General features: G+C 31.4%; 12 protein-coding genes across 12 annotated transcripts; 7 read left to right on the top strand and 5 right to left on the bottom strand.

Moving 5' to 3' along the window:
- Positions 1-214: 214 nt before the first annotated feature.
- PPL_00637 (tetratricopeptide repeat protein) lies at positions 215-3040 on the top strand (the record flags this gene model as incomplete). Its single annotated transcript, XM_020571661.1, has 3 exons — positions 215-1258; positions 1355-1765; positions 1919-3040. The coding sequence occupies 3 exons, from the start codon at positions 215-217 to the stop codon at positions 3038-3040; spliced, it is 2577 nt and encodes an 858-aa protein (XP_020438935.1).
- A 136-nt stretch (positions 3041-3176) lies between these two features.
- PPL_00636 (uncharacterized protein) lies at positions 3177-3506 on the bottom strand (the record flags this gene model as incomplete). The annotated part of the gene is made up of 2 exons (XM_020571660.1): positions 3177-3427; positions 3494-3506. The coding sequence occupies 2 exons, from the start codon at positions 3504-3506 to the stop codon at positions 3177-3179; spliced, it is 264 nt and encodes an 87-aa protein (XP_020438934.1).
- A 995-nt stretch (positions 3507-4501) lies between these two features.
- Positions 4502-4828, bottom strand: hssA (coiled-coil family protein; the record flags this gene model as incomplete). Its single annotated transcript, XM_020571659.1, has 2 exons — positions 4502-4752; positions 4816-4828. The coding sequence occupies 2 exons, from the start codon at positions 4826-4828 to the stop codon at positions 4502-4504; spliced, it is 264 nt and encodes an 87-aa protein (XP_020438933.1).
- Positions 4829-5789: 961 nt separating this feature from the next.
- On the top strand, positions 5790-6638 carry pemtB (PEMT/PEM2 family methyltransferase; the record flags this gene model as incomplete). The annotated part of the gene is made up of 3 exons (XM_020571658.1): positions 5790-5924; positions 6055-6409; positions 6502-6638. The coding sequence occupies 3 exons, from the start codon at positions 5790-5792 to the stop codon at positions 6636-6638; spliced, it is 627 nt and encodes a 208-aa protein (XP_020438932.1).
- A 278-nt stretch (positions 6639-6916) lies between these two features.
- Positions 6917-7758, bottom strand: PPL_00633 (phosphoglycerate mutase family protein; the record flags this gene model as incomplete). The annotated part of the gene is made up of 3 exons (XM_020571657.1): positions 6917-7104; positions 7178-7394; positions 7462-7758. The coding sequence occupies 3 exons, from the start codon at positions 7756-7758 to the stop codon at positions 6917-6919; spliced, it is 702 nt and encodes a 233-aa protein (XP_020438931.1).
- A 1746-nt stretch (positions 7759-9504) lies between these two features.
- PPL_00632 (coiled-coil family protein) lies at positions 9505-9831 on the top strand (the record flags this gene model as incomplete). The annotated part of the gene is made up of 2 exons (XM_020571656.1): positions 9505-9517; positions 9581-9831. 2 exons carry the CDS (start codon positions 9505-9507, stop codon positions 9829-9831), a joined length of 264 nt encoding a protein of 87 aa, XP_020438930.1.
- A 1070-nt stretch (positions 9832-10901) lies between these two features.
- On the top strand, positions 10902-11276 carry PPL_00631 (coiled-coil domain-containing protein; the record flags this gene model as incomplete). The annotated part of the gene is made up of 2 exons (XM_020571655.1): positions 10902-10914; positions 10981-11276. 2 exons carry the CDS (start codon positions 10902-10904, stop codon positions 11274-11276), a joined length of 309 nt encoding a protein of 102 aa, XP_020438929.1.
- Positions 11277-11552: 276 nt separating this feature from the next.
- PPL_00630 (uncharacterized protein) lies at positions 11553-13450 on the bottom strand (the record flags this gene model as incomplete). The annotated part of the gene is made up of 2 exons (XM_020571654.1): positions 11553-13203; positions 13272-13450. The coding sequence occupies 2 exons, from the start codon at positions 13448-13450 to the stop codon at positions 11553-11555; spliced, it is 1830 nt and encodes a 609-aa protein (XP_020438928.1).
- Positions 13451-14076: 626 nt separating this feature from the next.
- On the top strand, positions 14077-17036 carry dotA (SAM domain-containing protein; the record flags this gene model as incomplete). Its single annotated transcript, XM_020571653.1, has 2 exons — positions 14077-15925; positions 16030-17036. 2 exons carry the CDS (start codon positions 14077-14079, stop codon positions 17034-17036), a joined length of 2856 nt encoding a protein of 951 aa, XP_020438927.1.
- Positions 17037-17098: 62 nt separating this feature from the next.
- PPL_00628 (uncharacterized protein) lies at positions 17099-18496 on the bottom strand (the record flags this gene model as incomplete). The annotated part of the gene is made up of 2 exons (XM_020571652.1): positions 17099-18374; positions 18468-18496. The coding sequence occupies 2 exons, from the start codon at positions 18494-18496 to the stop codon at positions 17099-17101; spliced, it is 1305 nt and encodes a 434-aa protein (XP_020438926.1).
- A 320-nt stretch (positions 18497-18816) lies between these two features.
- srp68 (signal recognition particle subunit SRP68) lies at positions 18817-20810 on the top strand (the record flags this gene model as incomplete). The annotated part of the gene is made up of 2 exons (XM_020571651.1): positions 18817-18925; positions 19060-20810. The coding sequence occupies 2 exons, from the start codon at positions 18817-18819 to the stop codon at positions 20808-20810; spliced, it is 1860 nt and encodes a 619-aa protein (XP_020438925.1).
- A 425-nt stretch (positions 20811-21235) lies between these two features.
- Positions 21236-23184, top strand: PPL_00626 (uncharacterized protein; the record flags this gene model as incomplete). Its single annotated transcript, XM_020571650.1, has 5 exons — positions 21236-21922; positions 22120-22166; positions 22208-22296; positions 22389-22513; positions 23131-23184. 5 exons carry the CDS (start codon positions 21236-21238, stop codon positions 23182-23184), a joined length of 1002 nt encoding a protein of 333 aa, XP_020438924.1.
- Between the last annotated feature and the right edge of the window lie 32 nt (positions 23185-23216).

The following is a 23216-nucleotide window of genomic DNA, read 5'->3' as shown; positions in this document are numbered from 1 at the left end:
ACTAAAATTAAATTAATTTGCAAAAAACAAAAAAGATATTTTTTCAAATAAAAATCAGGGGTAGTAAAATGATCAATACAAAAGTGTGAAACTTTATTGTAGAATAATTATTAGGTGTTTTTTTCTTGACGCTTGGACCTTACATATCATTTCATTTATTTATATAAATATAAGTTCTCTTCTATTGTTATGTATCTTTAAATCTAAGAAAAAAATGAATAGATTCATTACATCAATTATACAACGTTCAACAATACAAAACAGTTGTAAATTAAAACAACCATGTATATATAATTATAACTTTATAAAATATAGTAGTAGTAGTAGTTCTACTTTACTTTTAGCAAAAAATCAACAAAAACAATTTTCATTGTCAACTTTAAGTTTCTCAAGTGTTGGTGGTGGTATCAGAAATTTCAGTAGCGGTGGTGTCTCTACTGAAACACCACAAAAGACAGATGAAGAAATTAATGAAGAAGGAAGAAAGATGATAGCAGATATTGAGAAACTAACTTTAATGGGCCAGTATGACGATGCTTTGGCTCTATGTGACAGGCTTATAAAGACCAACAGTTTCTTCACTGTCAATGGCTATCTGATCAAATCACGATTGCTCCTCGATTACTTTAAGAATCCAGAGTTGGCATTGGAGCAAGTTGGAATTGCCAATAGTTTGGTGCAATACTACAATCCTTCGAACCAAAGGCAACTCAGATACAACATAAAGACTGGCGCTCTGCAAGTCTATTACGCCATGAAGAAATACCAAGAAGCATTGTCGGTCATTCTCGAGATAATCGACCAGCATTCCGAATCAGTAGATGCAGATTTATTGAGATCGGCCTATCACTTTGCTTCGATTGTCAAAAACTACCAGCAAGGACACAATGTCATGACGATGTTGGAGAACAGATTCCCACAGCAATGGAAACCCACCGATTCTATATACATTGGTCTCGCAGAGTTGGGAATAGGTAACCTTGACAAAGCAGCCGTGAGAATCAATGTTGGATTGGAGCAAACCAAATCCGAGATTGGCAATGATGTTGCTACCTACATGGCATATCGCGGTGGAATGCTAGCCAAAGGAAGATACTTATTACCCAATGACCATAAAGAACGTTTGGAAGTGTTTAAGATACTATTTGCCCAAGAAGAGGATTGCCTCTCCGCCTACATGATTTGTGAATGCCTAATACAACTAGATAATCTTCAAGAATCAGATAAATTTGCTGATATTGCATTGAAACATTGGAATGTAAGTATCAATTGATTTATTTAATCTTCATATTGACTGAATGTTTCAAAACATAGCTAATATTAATTTATTTAAATACTCTTGAAATTAAATTAGGATCATACAATGTCAGATATGTCACAATTTTATAAAGATACAGTAATATTGAATATTTATATTGTAAAGCTAAAGGCTATCATTGCGAACAAAGGAAAGAAGGAATTGATAGACAAGTTGGCTGTCGATGCACAAGCGATATTCGATAGATACCGTGGTGGTGATCGAGAACTAGAAGATAAAATCGATGTGTTTTGCATGAACTTTTACTTTATATACATCCACTATGTAGTCAAAGAACTTCCTCATGACAATTCAGTTTGGAATGATTTCATGTCTAGTCTTTCCACAGCTGAGAAATCATTGTTCTACGAGAACGTCAAACTTAATCAGTCGGAATCTGATGTCAAAGCAACAGTCACCAGAATCAGTAGAAACTCCAAAGAGATACAAGCGATTATCACTCGATATGTAATCACCAATCATTTGGAATCATCGCAATTCTTCAGCTATCTCTCACAGGTATTCAAATCGTTCGAGATTCTCGCTCGACTCCAATTGTTCAAGACAAACGTCAACCAATCGACTTTGTTCCTCTTGCAACTCTACAACTTTGCAATCCAGAATTCAAAGGTTTTCAAAATCATCAACTTTACTCCGTATCATCATGCACACCAGCCATTTGAAAAAATCGGTTGGGAGTTCCACAAGTATCCAACTTCCATTGAGATGTTGGAGTTAAAGCTTTTGGAAGATCAAATATTCGATAGATCCACATTCGACAATGCAATGGAGCAAACCGATAAGCTGATCCAATCAAATGGAAAATCGGTACATCTTGCCATGAAAGCATATCTCATGTCCAAGGAGTTGGACAATGTCGATCAAATTTGGAATCAAATAGACAAGGCATTAAAGGCGGACAAGTACGACAACGAACAAGAACGAATCTTGGTACAAATAATCAAGGGAATGATGTATATGAGTACCTATTCGTTTGACGAAGGATTGGAATTAGCAAAAACACTCTTAGAGAAGCATCCAAATTCGCCGCAGGTCAAGATGTTCTATGTTCGAGCTTTGGTGCTCAACGGCGATGCCACCAAGATTCCAGCAGCAATCGAATTCCTCAAGACTATTGTCAAGACCGAGAAATATACCAATCCAATATTAGTTATTAATTCTCTCAATCGTCTTGGATTCATTCAGCTGTATCTTGGCAATGGAAAGGAAGCAATGGAATACTTCACATCGATCTACGAGAGTGGATTGGCTCTGCCACAGTCAAAGGCAGGATCCAATTACTTTACAAGACGTGGAATCTTCGATTCAATGGTTGAGATTATCATTAGTGACTACAATCAAATCTTAAAGTTACGACCAGATTTCATTGAGGTAATCTACAGTAGAGCTCTTGCAAATATTGCAATTGGTAATCGTCGTTGGTCACTCATTGACCTCCAGAAAATTGAAGATCTTTTCCAGGAGAAACCAGAGTTGTTAGAGTATGAAGGAAACCAAGGAATTGCCAGCACTCTAGAGAATTTGAAGGCAATCCTTATGAAGGAACCATCGGTGATCTCACTTGAAATGAGAAATATTTTAGAACGTGGTTATACAGTTTTGTCCAGTCAAGCAGTATTGGATATTTTGGAGGATCCAAAGAAATCTGAATACTATCGTGTATTACTTCATCAACTTGAAAATAACAAGTTATTGGAAGAAGAAATGGCACTTGAAAAATAAAACAATAAAAAAAAAATCTTGGAATTTTAATTGGATTGAATGATTATATTATAGAATAATAATCATTTTATTTATAAGATAGTTTTTATTTAAATAATCATTACAACAAATTTTGGGAAAATATTCGAAATCATATTTATGGACAAGTGTGACATCCACCACCACCCAAGACACCACCCAACAATCCACCAACGACACCAAGAACACCACCAATGGTTGCACCCAAATTGATATTGACATTGGCATCGATATTGATTCCATTTCCACCACCACAACCTCCACACGCAACATTATTTGATGATTGAGATGATACTCCACCGAATGATGATCCAAATGAACTCTTTGTGATTGAGGCTGGCTTTACATTACCCATAGTTGAAAGTGATCCTATAAATAATTATTTTTATTAGTTCTTTTTGTTTTCAATATTTATTAATATTAAAGAAATCATACCTAAGATAGTCATTTTTAGTTTATTTGATTTAAAAAAAAATTGATTAGATTAAATTTTATTTTTGATTTGAATGATTTATTAATTTGATAAATCTTGGTATTTATAGTTAAACTTTGTATATAAATTAGTTTTAATTTTTAAAATTAAATAGTTTGAAATTTAAATGAATCACAGGTTCGTAGAATGATAAACAATCTTGACCCAATCTGAATAAAAAGTTAGTTTAAGCTTTACCATTTTTAAAATTGAATATCTTCACTTGTATTTTTACTCTTAAATTTTGATTGTTTATATAAATTAAATGTTGATTAAATAAATAATCATCTCAAATGTCACAAATTTTATTCATTCAGTTATCAACTACACCCATATGATAAAAGAATATCATATCATATATCATTTGTGGTGTGATTGAAAAAAGTGTGAATGACACTTTGATTGATGTATGTCTTTTAAAAAACAACCGTATTTTATTTTTAAAAAAATAATTATGTATGATTAGCAGTAAACGAATAGATATAACTACTTTAAATATAATAAAACAATTTAAAAAGTTACCAAAATGGAAATTTTTAATTTTCAAAGATTTATATTAAATGAAATAGTTATTTATATTTAATTTCATATCACTCTTTGAGAAGAAATGTGATTCGAAAGATTTTGGATTTAGAATGAAGATAGAATTGGATAAAATTTTAGATAGAAATAAATATTCAGTGATTTTATTGACTGAGTAAAATCCTTAGATTCTTGATATGTAATTTAATGATTAGGGATTAACAACCAAGGTTTTTTTCTTGTTATGATTCAATTTCTTTTATAAATTGTTGTATTTAGTATTGGAACTTTTAGGAAAGAAAACTCTTACATCAATTTAAATATTGAGAAATTTTTTATTTTGTTGAATGAAAAAAGAATGATTATATTTAGAAAAAGAGTTTTTTATTTAAATAATCAATACAACAAATTTGAAGAAAGCATTCGAAAAATAAATGATTGATTTATATTTATGGACAAGTGTGACATCCACCACCACCCAAGACACCACCCAACAATCCACCAACAACACCAAGAACACCACCAATGGTTGCACCCAAATTGATATTGACATTGGCATCGATATTGATTCCATTTCCACCACCACAACCTCCACACGCAACATTATTTGATGATTGAGATGATGCACCACCGAATGATGATCCAAATGAACTCTTTGTGATTGAGGCTGGCTTTACATTACCCATAGTTGAAAGTGATCCTATTAATTATATTTTTATTAGTTCATGTTAATTAATATTTTAAAAATTTAATGATAACATACCTAAGATAGTCATTTTTTTAGTTTAGTTTGTTTGTTTTAAAATAATTGATGAGATTAAATTTTATTTTTGATTTGAATGATTTAATAACAAGAGAAATCTTGGTATTTATAGTTTAAACATTATGATATTAACTCATTTTAATGATAATAGATTGGAAAATAAAAGAGTACTAATAAAATGAATAATAAGTTCGTTGAATGATAAACAATCTTGACGGAATCTGATCAAATAGATTGTTTAAGCTTTACCATTTTTAAAAATTGAATATCTTCACCTTTTTTAATCTTTTGATGGTGATTGTGTTTATTAAAATTACTTAAATGTATATAAATCATCTCAAGTGTCACAAGATTAATTCATTCAGTTATCATCTACATCATTCACACAAGATAAAAGCATATGGTTAATAGGTTGTCGAGTATTTCGATAGTTTAATGTTAATCATTTTGTGGGTGATATAAAAACAACTATTGTGTTACATGTGATTGGTGTGTCTTTTTAAAATTAAAAATACACCATCAAAGAAAAATTTTATAAATTTTTTATTTAAAGAATATATATCAATAATAAGTTCTTGTTGTGAGGGTTGAAGATAAAGATAAGAACATTATTAATACTAGTATTAAGAGATAAGTAATATAATAATAAGAAATGATTAAAGATAAAAGACAAAAGTGGAAGAGATCATTCCAATAAAGTAGTTGAATTAAAATGTAATTGATATCAAAGATTTCAAATAATAATTCTCTTGATATAGTTCTAATTGAATATTGTGAAGTTGTTTATGATTGTATTCAATTAAAGTTATGACTAAATTTTGAAATATATAAAACTGATTAAGTCAAATGATCTACAAAATTTTAAGTTGACTTTTGCAAAAACTAATAAAAAAATTAAAAAGACTTTGCTAGAAGATCATTTGACTTTATCAGTTTTATTAATTATTTATTAAAATATCTATCTTTTATTTAAAATGATTTCATCAGAGTTGATTGTTGCTTTGATTTCGATTGTATTGCATGTTGCCAATTATAATGCAACCGCTCAATATGAATATACTACAAGAACTTTTACAAAGGTAGCTATAGCAGAAAAGATAAATTTCATTGCATTAGATTAGATCAGATTATATTAGATTTAATTTATATGAATTGAATTTACTTATAACATACATTTATATTAAACCAAATTTGAAAATTATTATAATAAATTTATATATAATATATAACTATATATAGTTAATAGGTAAAAATACAATCTATTATTATGCAGTATATTTGATTGCCAGTGCATTGGTAAGAGATCATTTCATTGATGTAGCAATTAGAGCAGATCGTTTCGGAGTAGAGATGTTCCCAGACGAATTCGCAACACTCTTGGGTAACTCTTGTTTCATCTTTGGTATCTTGTTGAACATCTGGACACTCTACTGTTTGGGTATCAAGGGAATGTACAACGGTGACAGCTTCGGTCACATCATGGACGCTCCAGTAACCGGTGGTGTCTACCAATACTTTAACGATCCACAATACGTCGGTACTACCATCTCTTGTCTCGGTTATGCAATTAGATATCAAAGTATCAATGGATTCAGTAAGTTGTTAACCTTACATAAATTAATATTCATTAATCAATCAATGATAAATAATCAAACCTAACTTCTATATTTCAAACTAATTAACTAGTTTGTACTGCTGCAATGGGATTGGTATTCTATATTTCAGTTAAATTCGTTGAAGGACCACACATGAATAGAATCTACGAGAATAAGAACGCATCGAGAATCAACTTTAAGAATTTAAAGAGTCTTAGAAATTTATAATTAAATCAATTATAATATATTATATAATATAGAAACTATAAGATCTTATAGTTAGAAAAAAAAAACTATTTTTTTTTTTTTTTGTTTTGTTATTAATAATAATTATAATAATAATAATAAGTAATATATATATGTTTTGTTTGTTGTTGTAGTTGCTATATTAACTATATAGTTATATGTGATGGGAGTTTTTCTTGTTTTTTTTTTTATTAAAAAAAAGGTAATATTACTTCTATTCTATAACTTTCTTTTTACTTCTTATCTTTTTGTAAGACAAGTTAAGAAGTTAAGAATTTAGTTTGGTTAGTGTTGATATGCCATTCCAATACCTGGCAGTTCTTAAAGTTTGGTAACTTTCCGTCGAAAAGATTATAAAAGTAATCAGAGTGACCTACAACTGCAATACAGTTCTCTTCTCTTTGTAACAACCATTCTTTAAATATTGCTATTCTCTTTAAAATAGATTCTACAATAATAATAATAATTATCGATCAATATGGTTAGATGTTGTTGTTGTTGTTTTAGTTATCTATAAATACCTTGTGGCTCTTGATATCCAATAGTCTTAAAATATTCTTCTGTATCAATTGTGAAATCGCTCTTTATCTCTGTTGGTAAGTACCACCATCTCTCTTCGATGTGCGACAAGTCAAAGTCGAGGAACTCTTTCTGCACCATCGACTTTGGACGACCGTTGTCATCACTTGTCTTTACAGTTTCTGCGTGATATGGAATAACCACTGTTTTTATATTTTTCTATAATAAATAATGCTTTAGTTTCTTGTATAGTAATATTTACTGATATGTAATCGACGATACATACTTGTGAAATTAAATTTGAAAATCCTCTTCTTGTAGTGTCGAGTGCTCTTGACAATGGTGATGAAACGATCAATTCTATATCGGTTAGAGATTCGTCGACGATTTTGGCCAATCCATTGGCTTGTTGCTCACCCAACTCTGTCAGACGCGCATCGAATAAATATGGATCCTTCTGGCCGTTGGCGTGGTAGGCGGCATTGAAAGTAGATTGTCCATGACGAATCAAATAGATCTTCTTTAAGGAAGCTCCATTCTCTTGAATTAAAGGAACTTCTTGATTGTCTTCTTGTTGAATCATTATATATTTTTAATAGAAAAGAAAAGAAAAAATAGTTTTATTATATATTATTATTATATATAGTAAAAATTAAATAAATATGAAATGAACAAGCAAACAAATAAATATAGAAATATTATAAATATATATTTGTAAATAATAATTAATAGTATAATATGAGAGTATTATTACTTTTGTGTATGTGAGTAGTGTTGGCAGTGAATATTATAATAATGATTATTCATTAAATGTGTGCTGCAGTTAGCAAACACCTTTAAGAGTAACTCTTTAAGCAATCAATTAAATTAAATTATTTATTAAATTAAGAGGTGTTTGGGAGTGTGGGTGTGGGTGTGTGGGTGTGATCATTTTTTTATTTTTTTTATTTTACAAATTAACAAGTTTAAATTTTTAAAAAAAAATAACGTCTATGAATTCCTTTTTTAGTTCACAATGTTATTGTACCGAGATACCCTGAAAAATAATATAAAATTATAATATCTTGTTTTTATTTGTCATATGTTTTTTCACTTTTTTTTTAAGCACTCGTCATTTTTTCTCATTTGTAATCTCTCAGGCTATTAAAACTAGTTTTAGTTTGTTCATTATGTAAAAAAAAAGTAAATATATTTATCTATGAAATTATTCAACTTAGATAAATAAAATATAATTTTAAATGTTATATCTGTTAGGAGAACATAATTAATTCAATATATGTCGAGGCTAACTGGTTTAAGATAAACTTATGTTTTTTAAAAAATGTAACAGAATTTGAAAGTTAATAATTAATATTCAAAATTTCTTTTAATTTAATTCCTTGGTTTTTTATTTCTATAATGAAATAAAATCTTAAACAACTTCACAATAATAATGAAATAGATAACGTAAGTCCAATCATTACATTCATTCATTATAATGATCATTGGTTTGGTATTATTCAATATAAACAATCAACTAGACATTCACCTATATAACAATAATGATTATATCCTTATCTATTATTTGAAATGTGATCAATATCAAGCTACATTTAAAATAATTACATTTGAATGAATACTTTTATTCCATTGTATCTCTTCCTCTTTTGTCTTTTTTCTCTTATTGTTTTACTTCATCTATTAAAACTAGATTTCTTATTATTATATTACTTATCTCTTAATACTAGAATTAATAATGTTCTTATCTTTATCTTCAACCCTCACAACAAGAACTTATTATTGATATATATTCTTTAAATAAAAAATTTATAAAATTTTTCTTTGATGGTGTATATTTAATTTTAAAAAGACACACCATTCACATGTAACACAATAGTTGTTTTTATATCACCCACAAAATGATTAACATTAAACTATCGAAATACTCGACAACCTATTAACCATATGCTTTTATCTTGTGTGAATGATGTAGATGATAACTGAATGAATTAATCTTGTGACACTTGAGATGATTTATATACATTTAAGTAATTTTAATAAACACAATCACCATCAAAAGATTAAAAAAGGTGAAGATATTCAATTTTTAAAAATGGTAAAGCTTAAACAATCTATTTGATCAGATTCCGTCAAGATTGTTTATCATTCAACGAACTTATTATATCATTTTAAGTACTCTTTTATTTTCCAATCTATTATCATTAAAATGAGTTAATATCATATTGTTTAAACTATAAATACCAAGATTTCTCTTGTTATTAAATCATTCAAATCAAAAATAAAATTTAATCTAATCAATTATTTTAAACAAACAAACTAAACTAAAAAAATGACTATCTTAGGTATGTTATCATTAAATTTTTAAATTATTAATTAACATGAACTAATAAAAATATAATTAATAGGATCACTTTCAACTATGGGTAATGTAAAGCCAGCCTCAATCACAAAGAGTTCATTTGGATCATCATTCGGTGGTGCATCATCTCAATCATCAAATAATATTGCATGTGGAGGTTGTGGTGGTGGAAATGGAATCAATATCGATGCCAATGTCAATATCAACTTGGGTGCAACCATTGGTGGTGTTCTTGGTGTTGTTGGTGGATTATTGGGTGGTGTCTTGGGTGGTGGTGGATGTCACACTTGTCCATAAATATAAATCAATCATTTATTTTTCGAATGCTTTCTTCAAATTTGTTGTATTGATTATTTAAATAAAAAACTCTTTTTTAAAATAAAATTATTCTTTTTTCATTCGATCCATTTATTATACCTTTTATAAGAATTTTCGCTTAATATTAAAAAAACAATTGTCTTAATATGTAATTTGATGTAAGGGTTTTCTTTCCTAAAAGTTCAAATACTAAATACAACAATTTATAAAAGAAATTGAATACAAGAAAAAACCTCGAGTTGAAAATCTCTAATCATTAAATTACATATCAAGAATCTAAGGATTTTACTCAGTCAATAAAATCATTGAATATTTATTTCCATCTAAAATTTTATCCAATTCTATCTTCCCTCTAAATCCAAAATATTTCGAATCACATTTCTTCTCAAAGAGTGATATGAAATTAAAATAAATAACTATTTCATTTAATATAAATCTTTGAAAATTAAAAATTTCCATTTTGGTAACTTCTTAAATTGTTTTATTATATATTCTATTAATATGAAATGCTCACAAGTAAATAAAAGTATTTAAAATAGTTATATCTATTCGTTTACTGCTAATCATACATAATTATTGTTTTAAAAATAAAATACGGTTGTTTTTTAAAAGACACACATCAATCAAAGTGTCATTCACACTTTTTTCAATCACACCACAAATAATAGATGATATGATACTCATATGTTTTTATCATCTGGATATAGATGATAACTGAATGAATAAAATTTGTGACATTTGAGATGATTTAATCAACATTTAATTTTTATAAACAATCAAAATTTAAGAGTAAAAATACAAGTGAAGATATTCAATTTTAAAAATGGTAAAGCTTAAACTAACTTTTTATTCAGATTGGGTCAAGATTGTATATCATTCTACGAACCTGTGATTCATTTAAATTTCAAACTATTTAATTTTAAAAATTAAAACTAATTTATATACAAAGTTTAAAATATAAATACCAAGCAAAGTAAATAAATCATTCAAATCAAAATAAAATTTAATCTATTATATTATTTTTAACCAAAAAAACTAAAACAAATAAAATGACTATCTTAGGTATGATTTCTTTAATATTAATAAATATTGAAAACAAAAAGAACTAATAAAAATAATTATTTTTAGGATCACTTTCAACTATGGGTAATGTAAAGCCAGCCTCAATCACAAAGAGTTCATTTGGATCATCATTCGGTGGAGTATCATCTCAATCATCAAATAATGTTGCATGTGGAGGTTGTGGTGGTGGAAATGGAATCAATATCGATGCCAATGTCAATATCAACTTGGGTGCAACCATTGGTGGTGTTCTTGGTGTTGTTGGTGGATTGTTGGGTGGTGTCTTGGGTGGTGGGTGGATGTCACACTTGTCCATAAATATGAATGAACCCCATATATTTTTCGAATCAAACTTGTATTAAATAACCAAATAAATGATTTTATTCCAAATCATTCAATCCAATCATAACATTAAAAAAGTTTACAGATAAATTATTTTTCAAATTTTATGTTGTTCTTACATAAAAAATGAATTTTTAGTGTGCCGGCACTTTTTGGTTTGGGTACTCTTGCTAAAATTGAAACACTACACGCTGTTTTTTTAATACTTAATTATGTTTATTTATTAGATATTTCTGAAAATGATAATAATGTTACATTTAAATTAAATTTGAATTAATGAAAAGAATCTATTCTATTTATGCTAGTTGTTGATTTTGTTTTGAAACGGCATTAAGAATTCTCTTTCTATCACCAATTGAAATTTTAAGTGATACCAAATCCGCCTCTGTTAGATATGGCAAGATGTCAGTGGTTATAGTATGATCTTCGAAGCATTTAATTAAACCTGGAAGTTGAAGATCTTTGAGTAAGTATCGGACACCAATGATTTTGTTTCGCTCCTCCATGAGTGCAGCTAGGATTTCAGGTGCTCTTTCACCGGCACCGCTCAACATTCTCTCTAATAATGATTCTTCGAAGCAGATGATGTCGAAACCTTGAATGTTGAATCTATCAAACTCCTCAATGACAGAGGGAGGTGCCTTCATTCTGTAGGTCAACCAACTGAGTGTATGTCTATCGTCCCAATCGTATAGATATCTTGGAATTTGAGAGACTTCAGTGAGAGGATCAGGTGACAATTGGAAGGCTGGGTCACGGAATACAATGTTGATAGGGATCTTGAGGTTGATGTCGACACAACTTGGAATGTCGAGATTAATAATGAGCTGGTAGTCGATACTGACTACATCTTTGTGATAGATAGATGGAGTAATATCGCTGGGTGTTTCGAGCACGATGTATTGGTTGGTCTTGGAACCCTTGTAGATCTTTGGGTAGAAAGCCTTGTTGGTTTTGCCGAGGGTGTAGGGAGTCTTCACACCATATTTCTCTTCGGTTTTCAAGAGTGAGAGCTCCACATTTTTGATGGTTTTCTTGCTGTTGTTGGAACATTGGATTTCCAGTTCGATATCCTCGCCAGGATAGAAGAAATTCTTTGGTCCCAACACTCTAAAGTCGATGGCTCCACCAGTGAGTGGTGTCTTGGATGCATGGGCGTTGATGGGAACTGCGGCTTGCTTGAGAGTAGTATCTTCAATATTAACGATTCTCACGGTTTTGGTAACAGATACATCTGGACTATTTACAATATCGGCATAGAATGTCAATACATATTGAACTCTGTAGTCGTTGGCAACAATGGAAGACTTGCATTCCTTGGGAATGTAAAACTGGAATGGGAACATGTGCTTTCCACGTGGCAAACTAACACGCTTTGGACCTTGGACATTATAGGTATGCAATAGATCTCTGGAGTCTGAAACCAATGTTTTGATCTTTCCGTGATTCGACCAAACTTTTCCTTTGAACTCGACATACATTGCTCTCACTACAACCTGCGGGTCACTAACGGTATAGATAATCGACGATTGGAAACTGGTACCGGTTAAGTATACCTTTTCATGATAGATTTCACCGGGAGTAGAGAATTCGACAACATTTTGTGAGGGAATCGTTTGGATATACAGTGGCTGTAGATGGACGGGTGCTGGCAGTGCAGACCAACGGGGTGCGGTGGTCACTGGAGATACAGCGGCAGCAGCAGGAACGACATGAACGGTTCCATCTTGAGCTTGTTGGGTGACCATCAATGGTGGATTGAATTCGAAATAGATATTCAGATATCCCTTCTTGTCGAGTTGCAACCATTTGTCGGTGATTCCTCTAACGGTGGCATCCTTCAACTCTACAATCCCAACGGTGACAGCACCAATCAATTTATGTGAACCAATACGCTCCCAGTCATATATTTCAAAAGTAATATAAGTTGAATCATCAACGGAATCCCTATTTATTAATAAAGAAAATAATAATAAGTATGTAAAATAAATATTTTAAGTTTAAATTATACATACAATTGAACTACATAATTCCAAATTGGAAGTTTAGTGTCTTTGATTACATCGGTTTTAAATGTTTGTGATCTACATTTTACAACTACATAAGGGTCGGATGTTCCACCGAAATTATTTGACTTTAATTCCTTTGCATCTTTGACGATCAATTTTAAATGTCTTGGACTTGAATTATCCATTTTCTAATTATAATTTACAACTTTTTAATATATATTTACAACTAAATTAAATTAAAGTTAAAGACTTTTTGTTTTATAGTTTTTTTAATAAAAATCTAAAAAAAAAATTTTACAAAAAAAAAATCTTTCAAAAAAAATCTAATCTATCAAACCATGGTTTTGCAAAACCGATCAATTTTTGGTGCATTTTTTAAAATCAAACACAGATATCTTTGTCTTTTCATTTTTTGGCACATGTACAAGATGTCTTTGTTCCCAGGTCAATCTTTACAATAAATATATTATATTATTTTTAAATTACAAAGTTTGATAAAAATAAATAATTGCGAATTCAAAAATAGTTACAACGAATATTAATACTTTTTTGCTTTTTCCAATTGTTTATTTATTTACATAATTTTTGAATTTTCATTTTTGAAATTTTTTTTTTAACCGTTAAAAAAATAAATCATTTTGTTTTTTTTGAGGAATTGATTTTTAAAAAAAAAAACAAAAATTACTTAAATTAATTAACATATCTCAATCAAAAATTAGATATCATTTTTCATATTTATACTTTTTTTTTTGATAATACTTATTTGATATTCGATATCTAAAATAATAGATTTAGAGTTTGTTTCAATGCTATGAATAATATAGATAGTAAATCATCTGATATTAGTGTGTTGGTTGATCAAACTAAATCTACAACTTTAGCTTCAACGTCAACTGCAACAACAAACTTGACGACGTCGACAACGACAACATCATCAACATTAACAACTTCTACATCTTCATCATCGGGTGTAGCAACAGTATCATCACCTTCACCTTCGTCTTCCTCCAATTCATTACCATCTTCATCTTCATCTTCATCTTCATTGTCTTCACCCATCATATCAACATCATCTCAAACGACAACATCAACAACAACAACACCACATCAACAAAAAGAATCAAAATGGGATTTGACAAAACCAAAAGAATTTGCAGTAGTGGTAGATAATAATATTAATAATATCAATAATAATAATAATATTTCGAATGCTGCAAATTTACATTTAAGTGGTGGTGGTGGTGGTGCAAATGGAAGTGTTGCAAATAGCAGTAATCCTGTTGGTGGTGCGGCAGCAGTTGTTATGGCACCACACCATGGTTTGCTACCATTCCCATCGTCGGTGTATCATCAACCTCATTATCATCCCTATGCGCACCAACATCACCACTATAGCAATAGAATGAACAATTCTAACTACTTCCGAGGTGTTGCTGGTGCTGGCACTGTACAGCGTCAGAGTCAAACAAGTACTGCCGAACGATTTGAAGATGAGCATAAGCGAGCATCTGGTAGGTCAATCGTCAGTAGCACTACTACAACCACCACCAGTAGTAGTAGTACAAGTCGTGTTAGTGGGTGGGATAGAGATGTCAGTCGTGATGTCACTCGTGATGTTACCATTGAACAAAGAGATAGTCGGGAAAGTAATGATCGTGATAGAGACATAAGAGATAGTCGTGACAGAGATATTAGAGACAGAGATAGAGAAAAAGAAAGAGAATCTGAGAGAGATAGAGACAGAGATATTAGAGACAGAGATAGAGAATCTGAGCGTGATAGGGATATTAGAGATAGAGACCAAGATCTAAGAGATAGTCGGGAAAGAGACATTAGAGATAGAGATAGAGACAGAGATAGAGATAGAGATCTAAGAAGTAGCAGAGATAGTCGAGAGAGAGATAGGGATAGAGATAGAGATAGAGATCTTAGAGGTAGTAGAGATAGTATATATAGTAAAGATAGAGATAGAGACAGAGACAGAGATAGAGATAGGGATAGAGATAGAGATAGAGACTATAGGGATAGAGATAGAGTTGATAAAGATAGAGATAGAGAAAGAGAAAGAGAGAGGGAAAGAGAAAGAGAGAGAGAAAGGAATAGAGAAAAGGAAAGGGATAGAAATGATAAAGATAGAGATTTAAAAGGAAGTAGAAATAGTATTATTAACAATAGTAGTAGTAGTATTAGTAGCAGCAGTAGTAGTATTAGTAGTAGTGTAACAAAAGAAAGTAGTGTTGTTGCCGATGTAAAAAAAGAGAATATAGAGAGTGACAGTATCGAGAGTAAACTGAATCGGCTGAGTTTGGCAGAGAAACAGATATTTCAACAGACATCGAACCAGATATTGAGTATACTAAAGAACAATGGTACATTCGATCGGATCAGAAAGATCATTGCAACTCAGCTGGTGGAGAACGGTGTACAAGAAAACTTGAAACTCGAAGCCAAGACAAGGTTGGAGAGCTCCGCTATTCTGAAGCAATACTTGAAAGATAAAACCATAAACAAGAGATCGATATTCCTACAGCTAAGGCGAGAGACAGAGTATATCACTGGCTCCATCAAGAAAGAACTGATACATATAATCAAAGAGAAAGATAAAGAACCATCGCTATCTTTATTAGAATCAATAGATCAGTTAATTACTTCTTTAAATGGTTTGTATTATACGACTACCAACAACTATATATCTATTATTAAATATATATATATATCAGATATTAACAATATTATTTCGTCGCTTGTTTACTCTTTTTTGTAGAGGAAGAAAAGGTAAATCAATCGAATACATCACCAAATATTTCATCGGTATCGAGTTCAAGCTCAACAACTACAACTACGACGACAACTACATCTGCAACAACAGCCAATAAGAAACATATGATTAAAGTAATACCAAAGGGTCCAATGTTAAAGAGACCTGTTTCGAATAAGCCTGCTCTACTGAATAAAGACAAGGATGAAGACGAACAATCGCTACAACATGACATTGGTTTGATAAGAAGACAACCACTAAGCATTTCACCGAATAAAAAGAAGTTGGCCGAAGATGCTACTGGTACTAGAGAAAAGATCGATATTGTAGAGAGTCGAACTCACCAAGTCAATGGTAAAACACTGACTATTAAATCTACAAAACAAAAGATAGATAGTAGTGATAGTAGTGATAGTAGTGATGATAGCGATGATGAAGAAGATAGCAGTAGTAATAGTAGTGGTGATGAGAGTAACAATAATAATAATAACAATGTTCAAATAGAAGACGATAGTAGTGATAGTAGCATTGATAGTGAAGACGAAGATGATGAAGATAGCGACGATGAGAGTGACACCGAACAGATATATAATAATAGAAGAAAACCAATTACACCAACCAAAGTAAAGAGCAGTGGTAGTAATAGTAATAGTCCTGCTAAGAATATCTCACATATTAGACAAGTAACAGTTGTACTCGGTGGTAAGAAACTGAATGGCAGCAGCAACAACAATGGTCATGGACATATCGATAATAAGAAGAGAGACTATCATGATGACCAAGATACCGACAATCACAATCAATTGAAAAAGAGAAAATTGTTATTTACAACCACAAATAATAATAATAATAACAAAGTAATAGTTGAAGAAGATGAAGAAGAGAATATAAATATAGAAAAGACATCATCTTCATCAAGTAACTCATCATCATCATCGATTGAATCATCTCCACCACTCATTTCAAGTGCCTCTAAATTTGTACCACTTTCATTTAGAAAGAAAAAGAAATAAAGAACAACATTTTTGTATTATTATTATCTCTTTAACTTTAACATGTTAACTAATGATATATGTTAGCATACAATGTTTATAAATTTATTGTTTTCTTTTGAGTATTGATATAATGAATGATCGTTACTATTGTATACTCTATTTAGATATAATCTTCTATAGTATTTACCATAGGATTTAACATATTCAAGTCGATCTGAATAGATGAAATCGGTTAGTACTCTCTTGGAGTATGGTGAAAGCATTTTGTAGATTTGATCTAGTTCTTTGCTGTGCGATTCAATAGTGAATTGTTGATTTGTATAGGATATCACTGTCGTTATGTTGGGACATGGCAATACCACTTCCAGCGAATGACTGACACTCGGATTAAAAGTCTCTGCAATATTCAAGAGGAATTCGATGGTACGCACCGATCGATTGTATCGCATGTGTTTCTCAAAGAACTCTTGACACTCCAGTATGTTCAGACCGAGATACTCCAGCTGACACTCCTCAGACTTGAGATACTCTGTGAAATCCGGTTGGAACAAGATTTGGTTGCTGTGATAGTCGAGTCGCAACTTTCTCAGTGACCGGCACAATATGCTTTTGAATGAGAAGAAATTAACTTGACTGAGTGATACCGTTGTGAATTGATCTACCGGTAGATCGCACTTTAATTGTATTACCGGTAGACTGATCTTGCGAAGTCGCTCTGAGAAGTGTGTCTTTGGAACCGTTGAGAATTGTGAGCATAACGTGTGTATCTTCAATGAAATCAAGCTTGGCAAGTCTTGTTTGATGTTCTCGAGGTAGCGGAGTTGGAATACATCGAAATTCAATACCAAACTCTGAAGAGCGGGCATCAAGAGAGCCAGAGAATCCGATTGCAAAGAGTAATCTTGTTTGGGAGCTCTACTGGTGATCTCTAATTTAATGACGGAACTAAAATAGTTGGTGGTGGTGGTGGTGCTGCTGTTGTTGTTGTTGTTGCTTTTCATTTGATTCTCAATGCCATGAGCTATTATCATATTATAAATCTCTTGTGATAACGATAGTGATACAATTGATTTAAGTGGTGAGTATGCACTGTTTATTGATTGGCTGACGTGAGCAAATGAAAACTGATTGTTCTTGATAATCGATAATCTATTGAATAGCTTTGTAATCAGGGTAAACATTCTCTTTGAAACTAAATCCAATGATAATAACCATCGATATTGTTTCTCCAAACAATATTTCAATTGAATATCGTTATACCAAAGAGTTTGTATGATCTCTTGTATTATTATCCATGGTAAATTATTATTATTATTTATTAATTCTTTATTTCTATTATTGCGCATTGATCCACTTCTTTAAAGATAAAATAATAGAAATTCATTGTTGTTGTGGAGTACAAAGCAAATGATCAAAAATTTTGATTAAAAACAAAGTTAAATTTATTACAGAAATAAATAAGAATATGTATGATTCATTTTTTCAATATAATTCGAATTTAGCGATTTATTAGTATTATATTAGAAATTATTATATAAATTTGATAAGAAATTACACTTTCCAAAGAAATTTGATTCTTCCTTTACAATTACAAAAAAAATTATATATTTATAAGTTTGACCAAAAAAATTTAAAAAAATAGAAAAAATTAAAATCAAAAAAAAAAAAATTTGGTGTGATGATCAAAAAAAAAAAAAGTCAAACTGATTTAATTTAAATTTTATTATTTATTATTATTTATTGTTACTTATTATAAACTCTGTATAAAATCTAATAATAATAATCATAATAATAATAAATGGCAACACCACAATCACCAACAGAATCAGAGACAGTAGCTACTGTAACATCACCAACTACAGCAGCAGCAGCAGTAGTAGCACCAACACAAAAGTTTTCATTAGACAGTATGTAATAATCGTCATCAAACAAACAATAAACAAAGTTTAAATTACTAATACATAGATAAATGATATCATATTATTATGTTATTTTTCAATATGATAATTGAAATTGATTTCAACAACAACAACAACAACAGTTTTAAATATTTCACAAACATCACAAATACAGAATGGTTTGAGACAAGATGATTTCACAGCATATAGACAATATTGTACACGTAGATTAGGACGTATTAGAAGTTCAATGAAGAAACAACTAGGAAAGAAGAATTATATTGCAAAGTTGAACGATCCAAAGAATATCGTCGATGCCAGATACTTGTTGATCGTGCTGATAAAGACAGAGCGTGCATGGGCCTACGCCAGAGCGTTGAAGCAAGAGTATGAGCAGTCCGATCAAGGACGTCTCAAGTTCCATATGAACAGTCGTTTCGCCAAGGCTGCGGTACACGCCGATCAACTCGAGCGTTTCTGTCGCGAGGTCGCCGACCAGTACACTCAGATCGAGGCGGCCGCCTACGCTGCGTGGATTCGCAGCTCTCACATGATTGCCTGCTCGCGTTGGCTCGAAGCACTCGAGGCCATCACCAAGGCTAAGACCATCTACAGCTCGCTGGCCACCTCGGGAACACCGTCACTCAAACAACTCTATGTGGGTCGCGTCGAAGATGCCGAGCCAATCGAGCGTTTCTGTTTGTACAATATGCGTTCACTCGACACCAGTTCCAACTCGACCGTGTTGGCAGACACCACCAAGATCCTAAAGAAGGTGACAGACGACACTGAGAAGAAGACAAATCAAATATTGTCAAACAGCAGCAGCAGCAGTAATACAGGTAGCAAACAACAACAAGAACAACCAATGTCAACAGTCAGCTGGCGTCAAAGACAAGTTAGAGTCAATGAAAAAGTTCGTGAAAAGCTGGTAAACTATAGCAATTTCGTCAAGGAATATGACGCCGCCACAAGCGACGATGCTAAATTCCCACTCTATGAAAAGATTGTCAAGCAGTTGTTGGATGCAGAGGTGATGGTGCGTAATGAACTCGTGAATATCGTGCGTGTCAACATAAAGAACAAGACTGTAAAGTCAGAGGTTGAGGAATCGGATCTTCGTGCACTCCTCGCCTATATCTCCTATCACAAATACCGTTATCTCTACAACCGTAACGAAACTCTAATCAACCAATATACACAATCAGCAGACAACAGCAGCAGCAACAAGCAACAGACAACTGTTGTCAATAGCGGTGGCAAGAAGAAAAAGATAAGCACTCGCGACATCATAAGAATTCTAACCAATCAAATCAAAGTGTATTCGCGAATGATCGAGAACAGAAACGAACAACGTCAGGATGCAGTGCTAGAAGCACAGCTGCAGTTGCTCAAAGCGACACGTCTCTATCATATCGCCAACGGTCTGGCACTCGCCAAGAAGTGGTCAGAGACAATGGCGACTGCCGAGCGTGTCTCGTCGATGATTGCAACTGCGCGTAAAAACAAGAACGCCGACGTTGTTAAGCGCGCCGACGAACTCGATAAGCTGGTCGCTTCGATCCGCTCGCAAGTTCACGCGAACGCGTTCATCGAGCAGATGTCAAACAACGAGGATTTGAAGCGTCAGATGTCCGAACTTTCACTGTCGTCCGGTGGCGACAACAATAGCGCAGCAGTAGCCAGCAAGGATCTTCTCAGTGGTCTCGACAACTTTGACACTTCGTTCCTCGCTGAGAAACGTCTCGTTGAATTCCCACCACCACTTCAACCGGCACCCACCAAACCTTTGTTTTTCGATCTTGCATTCAATCAATGTCAATTCCCCTCGCTCGAAGCCAGAAAGAAGTCAACTCAACCACAATCAAAGGGTCTATTCGGTTTCTTTAGATAAAAATAATAATAATAATAATAATATTTGTTTAAAAAAAATCAACAATAAACATATTTACAATATATAAAAACTACAGATATATAAATTAAAAAAAATATTTATTATAGTTAAAACTACTGACAATGATCAATTTCGAATTTTGTTATTAAACTAATATAGAAAATAAGTGTTACTTTAAATATTATGATTTTCTCACTAGAATTGTCCCAACTTATTTATTAACAACAAACCACAGGTGCAAACTTATTTCAACTGAATTGTTTCTTCCACTTGTGTTTATGTGAATAAGGGAAACAAAAACATACAAGATGTTGTTTTATTTTTCCTTCATTTTTTTTTTTTTAAATTTTTTAAAAATTTTAATAAATTATTATTTTTAAGAAGTAAAAAAAAACAGTGTATTTATAAATAATAACTTAAAAGAAATGAGTGAGAATATCAATAATAGTAATAATAGTAGTACTGTCGATAATAGCACATTACCTGACAATGTGGTTAAAGATGTTGGGAGTGGTGAAACATTTATAAGTTCACCAGATCTATCTATTACCAAAAATAGTAATGATACCATTACAACATCGTCGTCAATAATACCAGATGTCGATATACCTAAAGAATCAAATGAACAACAACAGCAGCAACAGCAAACGACAACTAATACAACTATAACAGCAACTACAATAGATGAGTTAGCAAAAGATGACTCTAACGAACCATACCAACCAGAGAACCCAAAAACAATCGATATTGTAGAAACACCTATAGTAATTGCAACTACAACAACAACAACAGCAACTACAACAAATGTAAAGAGAAAATTTGCAGAGAGTGAAGAGAGTGGTGATGGAGATGGTGGTGAAGTGGTAGTAGCGAGCGGAAGTGGAAGTGGAGTTGGAGGTGGAAGTGGTGAAAGTGATGTTAGCGGTAGTGGTAGTGGTGGTGATAACAGCAATTACAATCTATCAATACCAATACTAACCAAACACAACAACAACCTCAACAACAACAACAAAATACCGAAAACAACAACAACAACAACAATAATAATAGCGCTGCCGCATCTCAAGAATATCATAAGAGACAAAGAACTAATCTGTGTTATAGATGTGGAGGTAAATAATAATTAATTCATTCATTCATTTTGTTTAAAATTATCTTTTGATTTTGATTTATATAATCACAAACAACAACTTCACTCCCTCTCTCTTTCTCTCTCTCTCTTTTACACAATCCCAACACTTTTCTCTCTTTATTTATTTTAATACATTACTAATTGGATATTATTTAAATAATAATTATGATAATAAAGGAGAAGGCCACCAACAGATATTTTGTCCATCCAGACCGCTACTTGGTGTTTGTCATATATGCAACGGTAAAGGTCACTTCCAATATAGTTGTCCAAGTATAAAGTGTTTTAGATGTGGAGGAAACGGTCATTTACAAAGAAATTGTACAAATCCAAATACTGTAAAAACAGAATATGGTAAGTTTATATATATATGTTTAGTATATTGATAGATATATATTTTCAAACTATTAATAATGCTAACTAACTACAATACAATAAAATATTAGATCCAGAAAGAACACAGATTAAACCATATCCTTGTTACGCATGTGGAAAAGATGGACATGCCGCCAAGGATTGTGATATCTGTTTTAGTTGTAAACAATCCGGACATAAATTTAAAGATTGTGATGTATGTCACAGTTGTGGTGAGAAAGGGCACAAATCAAAAGTAAGTTTAGTCTAAACCTATTGTCATTATTAAATAATGATTTAATATTAAAAAATAAAAACTAACACCTCGCTTTTTCACTTCTGTGGCTCCACTTTACTTTTTTTAAAAATTTTCACTTCGCCACCCTACAGGAGTGTCAGATGTGTTTTGGTTGTAGAAAAACTGGTCATAAATCTTATGTAAGTAATAATGTCATAATAATATTATTATTAATAATCATTGTTTATTTTTTATTTTACAAATTCATCATGATCTTTTATCACATCACATTTAGATCAACCCAAATTATGTTTTATTTTATTTAGTTTGTTTTGTTTTGCTTTATTCGATTTTAAACCAAATCAATAATATTCATTTAAAGTTCAGATATCTATCTGGCTTTCTGGTTTTAAAAAAGAAAAAGAAAAGAAAAGAAAGAAAAAGTCTTAAATACCAGATATTTAATTAATATAAACAACAACAACAACAATAACAACGGAGTTGCACCGAAATACTCTGAACAAGTGGATTTTGGGGTTTTGTTTGATATGATTGAGTTTACTTTTTTCATGTTTCATTTTTTTTTTTTTTTTTAGTTTTGTATCACTCCAGTGTTGTTGGGTTATGATATTAGGTTATTGGATTTTTAAATTAATTTTTTTAACTTTTTTTTTTTTTGGAT

The sequence above is a fragment of the Heterostelium album genome (genome assembly GCF_000004825.1).
Source record: "Heterostelium album PN500 unplaced genomic scaffold PPL_scaffold1, whole genome shotgun sequence".
In the NCBI taxonomy this organism is placed as follows: Eukaryota; Evosea; class Eumycetozoa; order Acytosteliales; family Acytosteliaceae; genus Heterostelium; species Heterostelium album.
The sequence above is the reverse complement of the archived record's forward strand: the minus strand, read 5'-3'. Positions and strand labels throughout refer to the sequence as shown.